This window comes from Carlito syrichta, unplaced genomic scaffold (assembly GCF_000164805.1).
Source record: "Carlito syrichta isolate Samal-C Ts95f unplaced genomic scaffold, Tarsius_syrichta-2.0.1 Scaffold314830, whole genome shotgun sequence".
NCBI lineage: Eukaryota > Metazoa > Chordata > Mammalia > Primates > Tarsiidae > Carlito > Carlito syrichta.
The window spans coordinates 422,397-436,840 of record NW_007258926.1 but is presented as its reverse complement, the minus strand read 5'-3'; the positions used below and the strand labels follow the sequence as shown (position 1 = coordinate 436,840).

At 49.0% G+C, this 14,444-nt stretch overlaps 1 protein-coding gene across 1 annotated transcript in view; it reads left to right on the top strand.

Moving 5' to 3' along the window:
• EPB41L1 (erythrocyte membrane protein band 4.1 like 1) overlaps positions 1–14,444 on the top strand; it is a 123,264-nt gene that overhangs the window by 71,499 nt on the left and 37,321 nt on the right. The window contains exons 4-11 of the mRNA XM_021705928.1: positions 568–758; positions 1,677–1,841; positions 3,975–4,079; positions 4,598–4,640; positions 7,777–7,852; positions 10,038–10,256; positions 12,608–12,695; positions 13,264–13,416. Of these exons, the coding sequence (XP_021561603.1) occupies positions 582–758; positions 1,677–1,841; positions 3,975–4,079; positions 4,598–4,640; positions 7,777–7,852; positions 10,038–10,256; positions 12,608–12,695; positions 13,264–13,416 (1,026 nt within the window). The 5' untranslated portion in view covers positions 568–581. The remainder of the gene's footprint in view (positions 1–567; positions 759–1,676; positions 1,842–3,974; positions 4,080–4,597; positions 4,641–7,776; positions 7,853–10,037; positions 10,257–12,607; positions 12,696–13,263; positions 13,417–14,444) is intronic.

The window sequence follows — 14,444 nt, the reverse complement described above, 5'->3', positions numbered from 1 at the left end:
AAAAAAAAAAAAAAAAAAAAGAAGTGCCTCCCTGTCATTCTCCTTTGGATCCATCCTGTGAAGTTAGCAGGGCAGGAGTTATCGAAGCTTGGGGCATGAAGAGGATCGCCCAAATTCAGCGTGGGAAGGGCCTGGAACCCAGGCTCTTTGGGTTGAACTCAATGCACCCAGCAGTTATTGAGGGGCTCCCAAGTGCCAAGTGATGTGGCTAGAGAGGCAGCCTGGTGGGGGCCTGCTGGGAGGTGGCCACTGACTGCCCTCTGTGATTCTGGCAGAGTGAGGCTCCCTGGAGAGACTCTCATTGCCCCTCGGCAAGGCCAAGAGATTAGGGTCCCTAAAGAAGCCTGGACGCAAGATGGGGGCCGTGCCTGTATCCTCAGCCACTAACACCTCACTTCTCTTAACTCTTTCCCACCTCTCCGTCTCTCCCTCTCTCCTTCCTTTTCTCTGTGGCTCTTTGTCCACACGTCTCCATCTGTCTCTCTCCGCATGTGGTTCCTGCCCCTCTGGCTCTGTCACACCATTGCTGTCCCTCTCCGTCACATGTTCTCCTTCATGCCAATGCAGGCGTGCTGGTCACCATGACAACAGAGACAGGCCCTGATTCTGAGGTGAAGAAGGCTCAGGAGGAAGCCCCACAGCAGCCTGAGGCCGCTGCTGCTGTGACCACCCCTGTAACCCCCGTGGGCCACGGCCACCCGGAGGCCAACTCCAATGAGAAGCATCCGCCCCAGCAGGACACCCGGCCTGCTGAACAGGTGTGTGCCTGAGAACATGGGCATTCCTCCCAGCCCAGTTCTTAGTATCTTCTCAGGAGGGATGAAAGAAGGAAACTAAGGTTTATGAGTGACCTGTCACATGCTGAGCACTGTGCTTGGAGCATTGTGGTTGCTTTTATATTTAATTCTCCCAAACTGAAAAGGATAACATGAACCCCTCCATTTTACCCTTGGGGAGACTGAGGCTCAGCGGGATGCAGATGCAGTGAGTTACCTGAAGTCACATTTCTATAAAGTGACAGAAGTGGAGTGAAATCAAGATCTGATTTTGAAGCCTGTCTCATTTTCCTGCCTCTTGAAGGTGTGTTGAAACAAGACAAGCCCAGTGTGACTCCAGGGCAGAGTTCATCACCCTGAGGTTACAAGAAACTCACCTCGTCATCTAACTCACACCTTCCTCAATTCATGACAGACCCAGAGAGCGCAGGGACTTGGCCAGGGTCATTGGCAAAGTTAGGCCCAGTGGGCAGGGCTCTGGCCTCCCTTCCCTCCTCTTGATCAGTCTACAACTCCCAGCCTCCTGCTAGATGCAGTGACAGACGAGAAGGAAGAGACCAGATGGATGCTCTGATGACTCACTCACTGCTCTGGGGAGACAGGGAGACTCTGGTCCAGGTTTGGTTTGTGGGACGCTCCCCTCTGCAGAGGCTGCCCATGGTAGGAATAGCCTGCAGGAAAGAAGTGGACCATCATGTGAGGCCAGTCATTGCACATGGACATACTGGCTCTCTTCCTGTGCACACCACTGCACACCCTGGTCCCCTGTGGGAGCTGGAGGGCAGTGACTCTCATTCTGGGGTCTGCTTGGTCCTAGATGCCTCTTTATTGCTTCTCATTTATATGAAAGGCCATGCTTCAAACTCACTGACCAAACTCTCCCTTTGGTTGGACCTGCAGAGCCTAGACATGGAGGAGAAGGACTACAGTGAGGCTGACGGCCTCTCAGAGAGGACCACTCCCAGCAAGGCCCAGAAATCGCCCCAGAAGATTGCCAAGAAATACAAGAGTGCCATCTGCCGGGTCACTCTGCTCGATGCCTCCGAGTATGAGTGTGAGGTGGAGGTAGGGGAGCACTCGGCACCATATGCCCACCCCCAGTCAGCTGGCCTCAGAGCCAGGACAGACTCTGTGTGTACCCTGGCCAAACCCAGGGAGTCCTGGACTGACTGCAGTGTCCAGAGAGATGACCTAGCCTGGCTCTCCTTTGTACAGATGGTGGCACCAGGGTTCAGAGAGGGTTGTTATGATTGCAGATAGACTCAGACAGGGTACAGGGCTGGCACCAGAAAAAGATGACTGTATCTTGCAAGGATGCCACCATCCAAGTGCTGACCTAAGAACTGGGCTTCTCTATCTCACCCCGGAGATACGAATGCTTAAACTAGAATCATCCTTATATATTTATTGGGGAGGGGGTGTCCTCTCTTCCTGGTGAATATCCCTGTCCAGGGTGCCACCTCAAGTCTTCAGGCCCACTAGGCCCTGAGGGTTCTGTGGAAGGTACATCAACCCATCAAAGGGAGGCCGTCCTTGGAAGGATGCTCTCATCCAGGCCATATAGAAACCCTGTGGATGGCCCTGCCCCACGTCGGTGGCACAGCAGATACCTCCTCTCTGGCGCTGTTCCTTCTGGCCCCATGTTTAGTACTTCCTTTTCCTTACAGACTCAGACTTGCTCCTTGGTCTGAGCTCTCACCCCATCTGTGCACCCGTGGAGGCTCTGCCCCTGTCTAGGCCCCACTCCTGGCCCTTCTTCATGTGTGGATGCATTCAGAGGATGGCCTTCCTACTGAGAGTCATAGGAGCCACCTCTCTTTCTGCTCCATGCCCTAATCTTAAGGCACGTGACTTGTCTCTAAGCCCTGGAAGTCTGAGTTCCTCTTCTCTGTAGTCTTTTCCTTTGTTTTTGTTTTTTGTTTTTTGTTTGAGTTGGAGTCTCACTCTGTCGCCCAGACTGGAGTACAGTGGCTACTCCCGGCCACCGCAGCCTCGACCTGCTGGGCTCCAGCAATCCTTCCGCCTCAGCCTTCCGAGTAGCTGGAACTACAGAACTCATTTTTTTTTATTTACTGTAGAGATGAGATCTCGCCAAGTTGCCCAGGCAGGTCTCGAACCTGCGGGCTCAGGCGATCCACTCACCTCAGCCTCCCAAAGGCACGGGATAACAGGCTGAGCCACCAAGCCCAGCCTTTGTTTTGTTTTTATGTATGTTTCTTCTACAGAAGAATTGGGTGAACACCAACCCTGCTACTGGGGCAAAGACAGGGCTATCTTCTGCATCTGTGCCACCTCTGCAGACCTCCAGATGCTGTTGCAGCCTGCTCCAGAAGTGCCTGAAGGGTTTGACTCAGGTCAAGCTCATTCTCTCTGCCAGACCCCTCCAGGTTCAGGAATTCCTCATCAGGCTTGGCCCCTCACTCTCTGGAGCCCTACCTCTTTGGGTGTTGGCTACTTCAGTTTCCCTCCCCTGTGATCCCTTTCTTGGTGTTCATATTTACGCCTGTGGGTTTGGAGTGCCCAGGCAGCTTCCTGGCTTTGTCATTCTTAATCCCCAGGCCTAGATAGTGGTCCAGAGTGGTCCCAAACCCAGCTATGTGGGAGTGGGAGGAAGGGGGGCTCTAACAGTGGTTCCTCAGTGGAAGCTGGTGGGACATCCTGAGCCTCTGTGACCCTTACTTGCTTTGGGGTAGGGGGTGGCACTCTAGTTTGGGCTGCTCTGGACTTCAACTCCGTACAGGAGAGGAGCCAGAAAAAAGAGACTCACACTGTGGCCCGGAGCCCTCTCCTTCTCCCCCTGCCCACTTCTCTTCTATTTGAGGGCCTCTTCTCAGGCTCAGAACGTGGGCCTTTTGATTTTTCTGCTCCTTGGGTCTAAGTTAGCTTCTTTCTCTTAATCACTATAAAGGAAGGAGAAGTTAGTCACCCCCACTTCAACTTTTCCTCAAGCAAGTCCAAGGTCCAGAGAGACCTCAATAGCACTTAGAGATGGCCATCTAGGAACGGATGTTAGTGGCACCCCAGAATCCCTTAGGACCCAGAGAGCAGAGCCAGATGGGGTGGCCGGAGTGCCACAAGCCTGTTAAGATGCTGAGAGGCCCTTGAGGGGCTTGAGTTGTGCTGGTAGGACCTGAGGAGTCTCCCGGCCCTGCTCTCAGATGTGCTCCAGCCTCACAGAAGCTCTGCTTTCCTCTGCAGAAACACGGCCGGGGCCAGGTGCTGTTCGACCTGGTCTGTGAGCACCTCAACCTCCTGGAGAAGGACTACTTTGGCCTGACCTTCTGTGATGCCGACAGTCAGAAGGTACCTGGACGGGGGAGCAGGGCCAGGCAGGGGAGGCCTGCTGTCAGGGGGGCAGGTGGACCACTGCCCTTGGGCCCCCATAGTCCTGGCCACACCCCATGGTTTCTACCAGTCCTCAGATCTTCATCAGGTGCCTTCTGTTTGCACATCCCCAGGGTTCAGTCAACCTTCCCCACCCGGGTTCCATCCCTCCCCCAGTCATGTTTTGTGACCCATAAGTCACCCTCAGGTGGGTGTTTGGAGAGTCCTGGTATGGCTGCTGGATCTGTCAGGGTAAACTGAGGAACCCCCTGCCAGTGCCTCTTCCCTAGCCTTGAGAGGCTCCTGGGCACTGGATCCCAAGACTTTTGGTGAATCCAGACCTCTTGTCCCTCATTTCCCAGTCCCAAGGAAAAAGTACCAGAAAGGATATTCCCCACTAGGAGTTGTTCACTGGCCATAATAGGCTATTTCTTTTCTAACCCTATCCGGGTCCTCTCCTCCATCTTCCCTCTAAAGATTTTTATGTTTTCTTTTAGAACTGGCTGGACCCCTCCAAGGAGATCAAGAAACAGATCCGGAGTGAGTGGCTTGTTGTGGCTGAGGATGTGGTGAGGGGTGGGGGGCACTGGCCACAAGGGTGCCACTTATGCTGCTCCCTCCTGTTTTGGAAAGAGAGTTCAGATCCATGGGTTTGTTTGCTTCACATGGTAGACCTTGGAGAAAGCTGGGGCTGGAATGACTGTTCACCATCGTCTTATAGATGAGGAGTCTGAGGCCCAGAGAAGAGAAATGACTGTGCAGAGTCACACATGAAGGTAGCAGAAGATCATAAATGTGTTTAGGATATCAGTCCTAGAGGGGACCTGCAGAGTTATCTAAGACTGAGAGCAAGCAGACGGCCTGGAAATAGCCATCCTCCTGTCCAGGGCTAGTGTAGATTTTAATTATCATTGACCCTTTCCTCAGAGGTTATTACCCAAAGTCACAAAGCCAAGTGTTGGCCGAACCACGTCTTGAGCCTTGGTCCTCCAATACCATCCTGTGCTCTTTTCAGAGCCCGGGGTGAAGACAGGTAAGCAGGCCAACTACCTGCTCTTTCTGCCCCAGAGAGAAGGCAAGCAGGCAGGAGCAGGCAGCTTTCAAATGGCCGAAGCGGGAGGTAGGTAGCCTGAGCAAGATAGCATGAGTAGGTGGAGTCCTGCAGCCTCAAGGAAGAGATGCCTCCACCCAAGGCCCCTCCCCCTTGGCTGTGGTTGGTCTCTCCTAGACTCTGTGGTCCCCTGGCTGGAAAGCTGTAGCTGAGCCTGTTGCCATGGCAGCAGGCAGCTGGGCCCGGGGATGCCAGCTGACTCTGTGGGAGGGGTCTTGAGGAATTCTTCCTGTAGGCTCCTGACAATTGGAGACAAAGAGGCAGGCACACAGACAGAGCACACTCCTCTGGGGACTGACAGAGTCCTGGGTCTGGGCTTCAGGCTATCCCCCAGGAGCCCCAGCCTAGCTGGGAGGCTCCCCTCATGCCTAGAGGAGTCAGAACATGGACAGGCAGCTGAGTGTGCAATGTTTGTGAGGACTAGGAACTTGGTCAGGACCAAGAGTAGTCAGATCAAATGATCAGGTCTCAGCACCCTCCCCAGAGCATGCCCACAGCCCCTGCCCGCATAGCCTAGGCACAGAGGATGATTGCTTCTCGTGTCCACCTCAAGTCATTGAGAAGTGGTCTTGACCCTTAGCAAGTGCCTTCTTTAGTAGAGCCGTAGTCTCTACCTCTAACCCTGTAACCTCCAGCCCTTCATCCTATTCCTGCCTTCTGGGACCCCTTTCTTCTGTTTGTGAATGTCCCTCAGCCTTCTGAAGGAGGCACCACAAGTCCTGTGTCCTAGCGTTCAGGGACAGTATATCGCCTCCCAAACCTCAGTGCCCATCACATAGGACACCTGGGGCAGTTCCTTCAGCTCTCTGGGTCCCTGCTTCTTCTCTTGGCAAGTGGATTGGTGATTCTTGCCTCACAAGGTAGGGGTGACCGTTAAATGGCATGTGCATAGGGAGTATCTCGCACAGAGTGGGTGCTCCGTAGCTGTTTTCCCCTTGCTTCCCTGATGATGGTTCAATGGAAGACACTGGGACCAGGCTGCCTGGATTTGAATCCTGACTCCATTACTACTTCTTGTGTTATTTAGCTATTCTGTGCCTCAATTTCCTCATCTGTAGAGTGGGATCGTGATCGTACTTATACTTCGGGTTACTGTGAGGATCAAATGAGTTATTACGTGTACAACACCTGAATACAGTAGCACCCAGTATGTATTAGCTATTATTATTTATTAGTACTATTATTGTTCCAGAGACAGGGATTGTTTCTTGTTGAGGCCACTTTTTCCAGAGAGTAATTGTGTCTGGGACAATGGGCTCTGAGGCCAGACGACAAGGGTTTAGATCCCTGTTCTCTACCACCAACTACCTGAGTGACTCTGGGAGAGTGACTTAACTTCTCAGAATCTTCATCTACAAAAAATAAATCGGGATGATCATGAATATTAAATCCCTAGACACGTGCATAAGTTCTTAGCAAGCAAAGTGATTGGCACTTAGTAAGTGTTTAAGTCATGAAGCCCAGGACACAGGACTTGTGGTGCCACCTTCAGGGTGGTGATGACCACGGGACAAGAATGGTGGTGACAATATGGCCTCCAGCTCTTTATGACCAAAGCCTTCCCCAGAGGGGACTCCTTTCTCACTTTGTCAGGGGCCTTTTGAGCCTGGAGCCGGAAATGTCTCAGAGGTGGTCTGACCATTGTTCTGGATTGGAAACTTCTGTTAATTCTGTGCAAGGTCTCATCAGTACCCATCCCCCCTCCAGTGGCAACCCCTTATTTTGGCTTGCAGGGCTTGTGTCCAGCCCTTATTCATCCCTGTACCTTGTTGTATATGTACTGTTGATTTTTCCCATCTAAGTGTGGAGGTTAACACTTCTCCCTTCAAGGGCCCTTTGTATGGCTAGCCCATTATATGTGCCTTTTAGTCTTGTTTATAGTCCAGTCCTGCCTCCTAAGATGGAGCCAATATGATACAGGGCAGATTTTCTCGAAGCGTGCCTGAGAAAAATTAACCTGGCAGGATGCTGTGTAAAAAATGGACAGATCAAACACATTTTGGAAATTCTTGAACACATGTCCACCTTAGAGAGTTACAGTGTCCAGTGGCAGAATGGTGGCTTTGGGAAGTCCAAAGTTAGGAAAACTGTTTAATGTGATACTTTTTCTTCCCATTAACATCCTGTGGCATAGACTGGGGTGTAGAGGAAGGCGCCTGTTGGCTTTGGGCTGAACCCCAACATTGCTCCTTCCTAGCTTGGTGACCCTGGGCCGACCACTGCCTGGTCCTCAGTGTCCTCACCTTCAGAATGGGGCTGATCATAGGACTTACTCAGGGGTTTGTTGTGAGGTTTACCAAAGTGATGTTTGTGGATTAATTAATGGTGTGCCGGGTGTGCAGCATTAGTTCTCTTTCTTTATACCTTCCTTCCCACTGCTGACTCACAAGTCTCTTAACCTGGGCCTCAGTTTCCTCTTTTGTTAAGTGAGAATAATGTTCCAGGCTCCCTGATTAACTTGTCCTGAGATTATGGATCCGAGAAGACTGTTGCACGTAGGATGGTGCATCTGGGTCACCCACTGGGATGATGCCCTCTGATCTCTCCCTCATCTTCTCCTCTCAGGCAGCCCCTGGAATTTTGCCTTCACAGTCAAGTTCTACCCCCCGGACCCTGCCCAGCTGACAGAAGACATCACAAGGTGAGGGCTGTGGAGGGAGTAGCAGGTTTGCTGGCTGTGTGGGATTGTGGATGAGGGCCCTTGGCAGTGCAGATGGGGACACGGGCAGTATATGACAGCAGCTGCAAGTGCAGTTGCCTACTAAGATCAGGCATTTAGCATCAACACAGAAGGCCAACTCGGTGTGAGAAAAGAAGTGACACAAACACAGTGGTCAATGTCTGCTGACCCTTGTCTTTAGAGGAGGAGGTATCACAGGTAACCAGGGGCCCCTTGTGAATTTAAGAGGACAGAAACCATCTAAAACAGTTGCTGTTGAGCTCCAGGCCAGCACTGTCACGTGGGAATTGGACCTGATTACTGAAATGAAGCTAGAGATTTGGGAGAAAATATCACAATTTTTAAATATTGGCAACTAATGCAAAGTTTTTAAAAAAACATAATGTGGGCCATCTCTGGGTGGGACACACCCAATGTTCATGATGGCTGCTGTACTGAGCAGGCTAAGAGTTGCAGCACTGGGGATACGGAGGGAGCAGTGGACCGTACACCCACAGCAATAAGATGTGGGCTTAGAGTTCCCCTATGGCGGGGACCACTCAGCCAGCCTCTGTCTCCCATTGGGCCACTCCTTAATGTCAGTTGCCTGTTTGCCAGGCAGTGGACCAAAATCAAGGTGTTGACTCTGGCCTTGGAAGATAAGACAGTTGTTCCTGGAATAGATCAGGCCTCAATAGCCTGAGTTCAGCTTGGGGATAATTTGGCAATAGCATGATCTGAAACTCCATTCCCAAGGGGATGAGACGTCTAGGTCAGTAAAGCCCTTGACTTCGCCCCTACTACCTCTTCTCTTTGTACCAGACCCTGGGCATTGGGCTTCCAGGGATGCCAGGAGGAAAGCTAGGCCTGCCCAGCACAGATGGCCCCAGGAGATGGGGTGCTAGTAGCTATTTTGACTGATTTGGTCAAAAATAGGCCAGAAATAAACTGGTCAAAATGACAAATTGATTGAAATAAAAGATTGGTCAGAGTGTTTGGCAGTGATTTCTGAATTTTTAGACATTTGAACAAAATGCTCATAAGCCCACACTCGGTGCCTGTGATGTTTGAGCTGCTGCTAATTCTGAGCATACACCTTGGCCCTGAGCACACATTGAGGCTGCACATAATTTTTGCCAAAGTTTCTGTTCTGACTGCGAAATGTCACAAAGCAGTAAAAATTGTATCAAGTAAAAGCCACTTAAAAGGAAAATAAATAGGCTATTGGGAAAAAATAGTGAAATATATAAAAATGGACAGGGAGATATCATTGGCTGACAGTGAATCAAAACTTTTTTTTAAAATACACGATAGCAGAAAAAGCAATGAAATGATTTTAAATGGTCAAAATTGTAAGATCGTTTACGAGTACATAAAAGTTATTTAAAAAATCATGGCCTGGTGGTTGGCAATGTTTCCCTAAACCAGTTTGTTTTTAGACAATTCACTCAGAGCTGGAGACAAAATAAAAAAGTTCTGAGCTATCCTTAGCAAGCAGGTTCCTCCAGGCTGTGGAATACTATGTGGAAGTTATAATGAATGAGGGGGGTTGTGTGTGCTGCATGGGAAGGGCTCTATGGTGTGGTGTTTGGTATGAAAAAGTGATCTGTAGAATCAGATGTAACATTTGATACCATTTACGTGTTAAAAACACCTGTAAATTAAATCACATGCCTTTCTCCATGTCCATGGAGAAAATTGTCTAGAACACTATGTGATAAATATGGGACCTTTAGGGTAGGGGACTAGAAATGAGAATAGGCATCAAGAAAAAATTGAGAATCACCTCTAGAGCTTGCACTTTTTCCACAATACACATATAGAGTGTTAATTGTATAATTAAAGCAATATGCCATTTTAAAAAATAGCCAAACCAGCAAACTAGTCCTATTTAGCTTGCAATTTAGTTAGAAGTTGAAAATGCTGTCATAGAAAAAAAAAGTCTCTAATTTAGAAAGGAACAAATAGGCTTAAAGTCACGTGAAATGTTGCAAAACTATCTCATAGGACACACCTAAATTGTCAACATATGCCATGCCAGTGTCTGCAAGCATCCTTTTCTGCTGCATTGTGTGTTGATCCATTTGGTTCTCATGGACCATCTGTGCTTGGAGAATCTAGGGAGGAGTAGGGCCCTGTGCCCATGCCCACTCTCCCCTATCTCCAGATACTACCTGTGCCTGCAGCTGCGGGCAGACATCATCACAGGCCGCTTGCCCTGCTCCTTTGTCACACATGCCCTGCTGGGCTCCTACGCCGTGCAGGCTGAGCTGGGTGACTACGATGCCGAGGAGCATGTGGGCAACTATGTCAGTGAGCTCCGCTTCGCCCCTAACCAGACCCGGGAGCTGGAGGAGAGGATCATGGAACTGCACAAGACGTACAGGTGAGTGGGCCTTGGCCCAGGGCCTTCTGTGGCTCCTTGGCCATTGGCTAGAACCTTCCTTGCAGACCTGAGGGACGTAGGCCCCCAGGTGCTGTACTGTCCATACTCTACCTGGCTCTTCCCCTAACTTGAAGTGTGTCTGAGCAAATTGTCTCTGCAAATAGGAATGATAGTGACTAACTATTCACCTTAATTGACCTCTTGGAGCTCCAGTTTTTTAAGCTCCTATGTGGATGTGATAATTCCCATCCATGGCCTCTAAGAATCAGCTTCGTCTGCTAGCTGGAAATAATAATCATTACTGTGTAAGTCCCCTGGTGTCCAGATCCTGGGGAAGAGGGGTGGAGTTCAAAAGTTTGGCCTTGACCGCCAGCCTGCTTGGGCTCATATTCTGGCTCTGCCACTTTCTAACCTGGGGATCGTGGGCAGTCCGCTTCACTTTCCCATGCTTTGGTTTCCTCATCCGTTCAAGGTTGAGTGCTATTAAACCCATCTTGTAAGATTGTTGGGAGACTAATGACACATATTAATGAACACTGCGTGTTGGCTATTAGTGTTACTGTCTGTGATCTGAGGGATTGAATAGTTGATTGTGCAGTGGAAAGCACCTTGTTCCAGGAGTTGGACAATAATTAACTAGATATATGATCGTAGGCTGGTTATTTAACCTATCTGAGCCCCATTTTTCAGTTGTATATGCATGAACTTAGATTGTCAGTGTTTCCGAACGTTGGTTTTGGGACAGGCAAATTCATTGTATAGAATGTTTAGCATCATTGGACCCCAGATACATAAATGCCCATAAAGACCTTCTCAGTCATTGTAACAACCCAGATGCCCACTTTGCCATTGCCTGCTGCACAGATTCCCCTGGAGAAGACCCCCTGGAACTAAGTGATGTCTGTGGTCCTTTTAAGCTAGAAGGACTTTGGGCTCTAAGTCCAGGATTGTTACAGCAACCCATGTGATAAATGATGTAAAAGTACATTATAATCGATAAAGTACTGCACCCATGGTAAGGAGTATGGAGATATTGTCTCATTACCATTGAGAATGGAGAGAATGAGGATGGTTGTGTCCTGTGGGCTGCATCTGAAAAGGAGGGTTAGGGCCAGATACGGAAGGATCACGTACATGGGGAAGAGGTGTGATGAGTGCTAGGTTAGGGGTGGCAGATGCTGTCTCCCAGAAATTCACACATGCATTCTGCTTGGCTAATAATGACTGCTATGGTGTTATACTGAGTAGGGTACTAATACCCACAACTTGTTAGCAATGGCCACCTGGACATAGAATAGGGATTGGTGGCCTGTCTGCCACCTATTTGTCATCCCTGTCCTAAATAGAAAGCTATCTCAGGAATGCAAAAGTCATAATAATTCAAAGAAAGACATACAGATCAATATGGGCTAGAGAATACTAATGGCTGTCCTACAGCTCTTTGGACCTGAGGCACATTGACTTCTAGTGTCCAGCTGTCCCATGCAGCAGCTCAGATATAGACAGGGCAGAGGAAACCAAGGCCTGGAGGATATAAAAACAGATGCAGTGAAATGGTTAGGAGTACTAACTATGGAGCTACATTGTCTGGATTCAAATCCTGACTCTTCTACTTAATAGCAATGTGCCCTTAGGCAAGTTACTCATCTCTCTGTGCCAGTTCTCTCATCTATAAAATGAGAATAACAATAATATTGACCTTACAGAGTTGTTATGAGAATTTGGTGGGTTAATACATGTAACGCGCTTAGAACAGTGACTAGCACATAGTACTCACTAAATGTTTGCTGTACCTAAGAGTAAAATGTAGTTCAAGTTTCCTGGCAGGCAAAGCAAAGAAGAAACTTGGTTACTTACATAAATCTTCTCTTCAGAAAGGAGGATGTGCAGCTGTTCTTCAGGAGAGATTAAGTGGTTTCTGATACTAAATTCTGAGAGAAATATCTTCTGTAGGTAATAATTTAGGAGCTCCTGGGTGATTATAATGATGTCTTCAACAACGGTTTTGCAGTCATGGAAAAGCAGAATTTATAGCTCACACTTAACTCAGGTCAGAATGAGGCAAAAATTCTGACTCCTACTTTAGTCCTTGGATGCTTCCTGGAGGGAATAAGACAGAGCTGAGCTTTGGCAGAAGGTGGGGGTTGGGCGGACTGAAGCAGGGTCTGTGGTGCACTGTCCTGCTCTGAGGGCAGAGGGGGAGGACTCAGGTGAAGCTCAGCCACATACATGCCCACTCCAGCATGTGTGCCTTCCCAGAATCATGGGTTCTGATGGTGGTCACCTTCAGCCCACAGGACTCAGGCCTAGGCCTTTCCCATGGCCACCTGTGAACACTTTCTCTCCCTTAGGGGCATGACCCCAGGTGAAGCAGAAATCCACTTCCTAGAGAACGCCAAGAAGCTTTCCATGTACGGAGTAGATCTGCACCACGCCAAGGTACCTCTGGCTCCCAGGGCACCCCTAGCTTCTGGGTGGTGCCCTGATGGACCACCAAGGCCTTTCCAGAAGGCTTGGGCCACCAGGCCATGTGTTACCACCAACTTAAAGCCTTTTCTATCTTATTCTTGTTCCTCGAAGTTCCATAACCTTCATTTTCCCATGATCTTTGTTATTTTCTCCTTGTATTATACTTCTTTATGAACTGTTTGTGCCACAAACAAGTGAGGGAAAGGCATAGGCTTCAGTTTATTTCTGTATCTCTAGCATGTAACACATGGCCTAGCACTGAGTATGTACCACAAAACATTTGCCAGGTGAATGAATGATTGAATGATTGACAAAACAAGCAATTGAATGAGTGAATGGGTGAATAAATAACTGAATGAGAGAATGCCTGAATGACTATGTGAGGGATTGGTCAGTGGGACTCCAGCATGGAGGTTCTAACCTGCCCCTGAGAGCTCAGCACAGACAGAACCCAGGGAGAGGTTTTAAGGGTGATGGCAGGCTGCCTGCCTCCAGGTGTGGACCCTGGGCCTCCTATTTCATGTTGCTTCTTGTGCAGGACTCTGAAGGCATCGACATCATGTTAGGTGTCTGTGCCAATGGCCTGCTTATCTACCGTGACCGGCTGAGAATCAATCGCTTTGCCTGGCCCAAGATTCTCAAAATTTCCTACAAGAGGAGTAACTTCTACATAAAGATCCGGCCTGGGGAGGTGAGCCTGCCTTGGAAACCCCTCCTCCCCAGAATGGACTAGAGCAGTGTGAACTCTGGCAGCTGGAAACCTGGGTTTTTTTACCCAGAATACATGGATAGGGATGCTGGAGTTCTGGGCAGAGAGAAGCCCCTCTTCTGTGGTGCTCTACGTAGACATCACACTTAAGTATGTTCATGTAAACGTGCGTGTGCACGCACACCCAACACATGAGTCTAAATAGACGCATAAGCACATATATTCAGGTTACACAGATTAATGAACGCATGTTCATGTACAGTGTTTGTATTTGTTTATGTGTGACACTCAAGTATGTACACGTATTAAGATACACAGAGACACATAACTACACACACGATGGCATACCTCTTCTTCAATTTCACGTCTCACCCATTAAAAGTCCATATGGTTCTACCTCAAGAATAAAGGCGAATCCATTTGCTCTCTTGCCCTCCTCTGTAGCAGACACCAACAGCCACCGGCTCTCACCTATGTAAGGTCCTTCTCACTGGTCTCCTTGCCTCTAATGTTGCTCCACACCATTTTCCTCATAGCTACTCAAGAGATCTTAGAAGACCCTTAAATCAGGTCATGTCAAACCACTCCCTCACCCTACCCACACTCGTTGTTTACACTTTTCCAGAAATTAACTCTCGGGCTAAAGTCTAAACTCTGTGCGGCCATCTACCTCTCCCTGCATCGGTTGCCACACTGGCCCATGCTCAAGGTGCTTCAGCCTCTCTGAGTAACTTGAGTAAGTCAAGTTCTTTTTTTCTTTCTTTTTTTTATAAACACTTTTTTTTCTCTTTTTTTTTTTGAGTTGGAGTCTTACTCTGTTGCCCAGGCTGGAGTGCAGTGGCACACTCATGGCCACCCCAGCACTGACTTGCTGAGCTCCAGTGATCCTTCCACCTCCACCTTCCAAATAGCCAGAACTATAGGCATGTGCTACCACACCCGGCTAATTTTTGATTTATTGTAGAGACGAGGTCTTGCCAAGTTGCCCAGGCTGGTCTTGAACCCGCGGG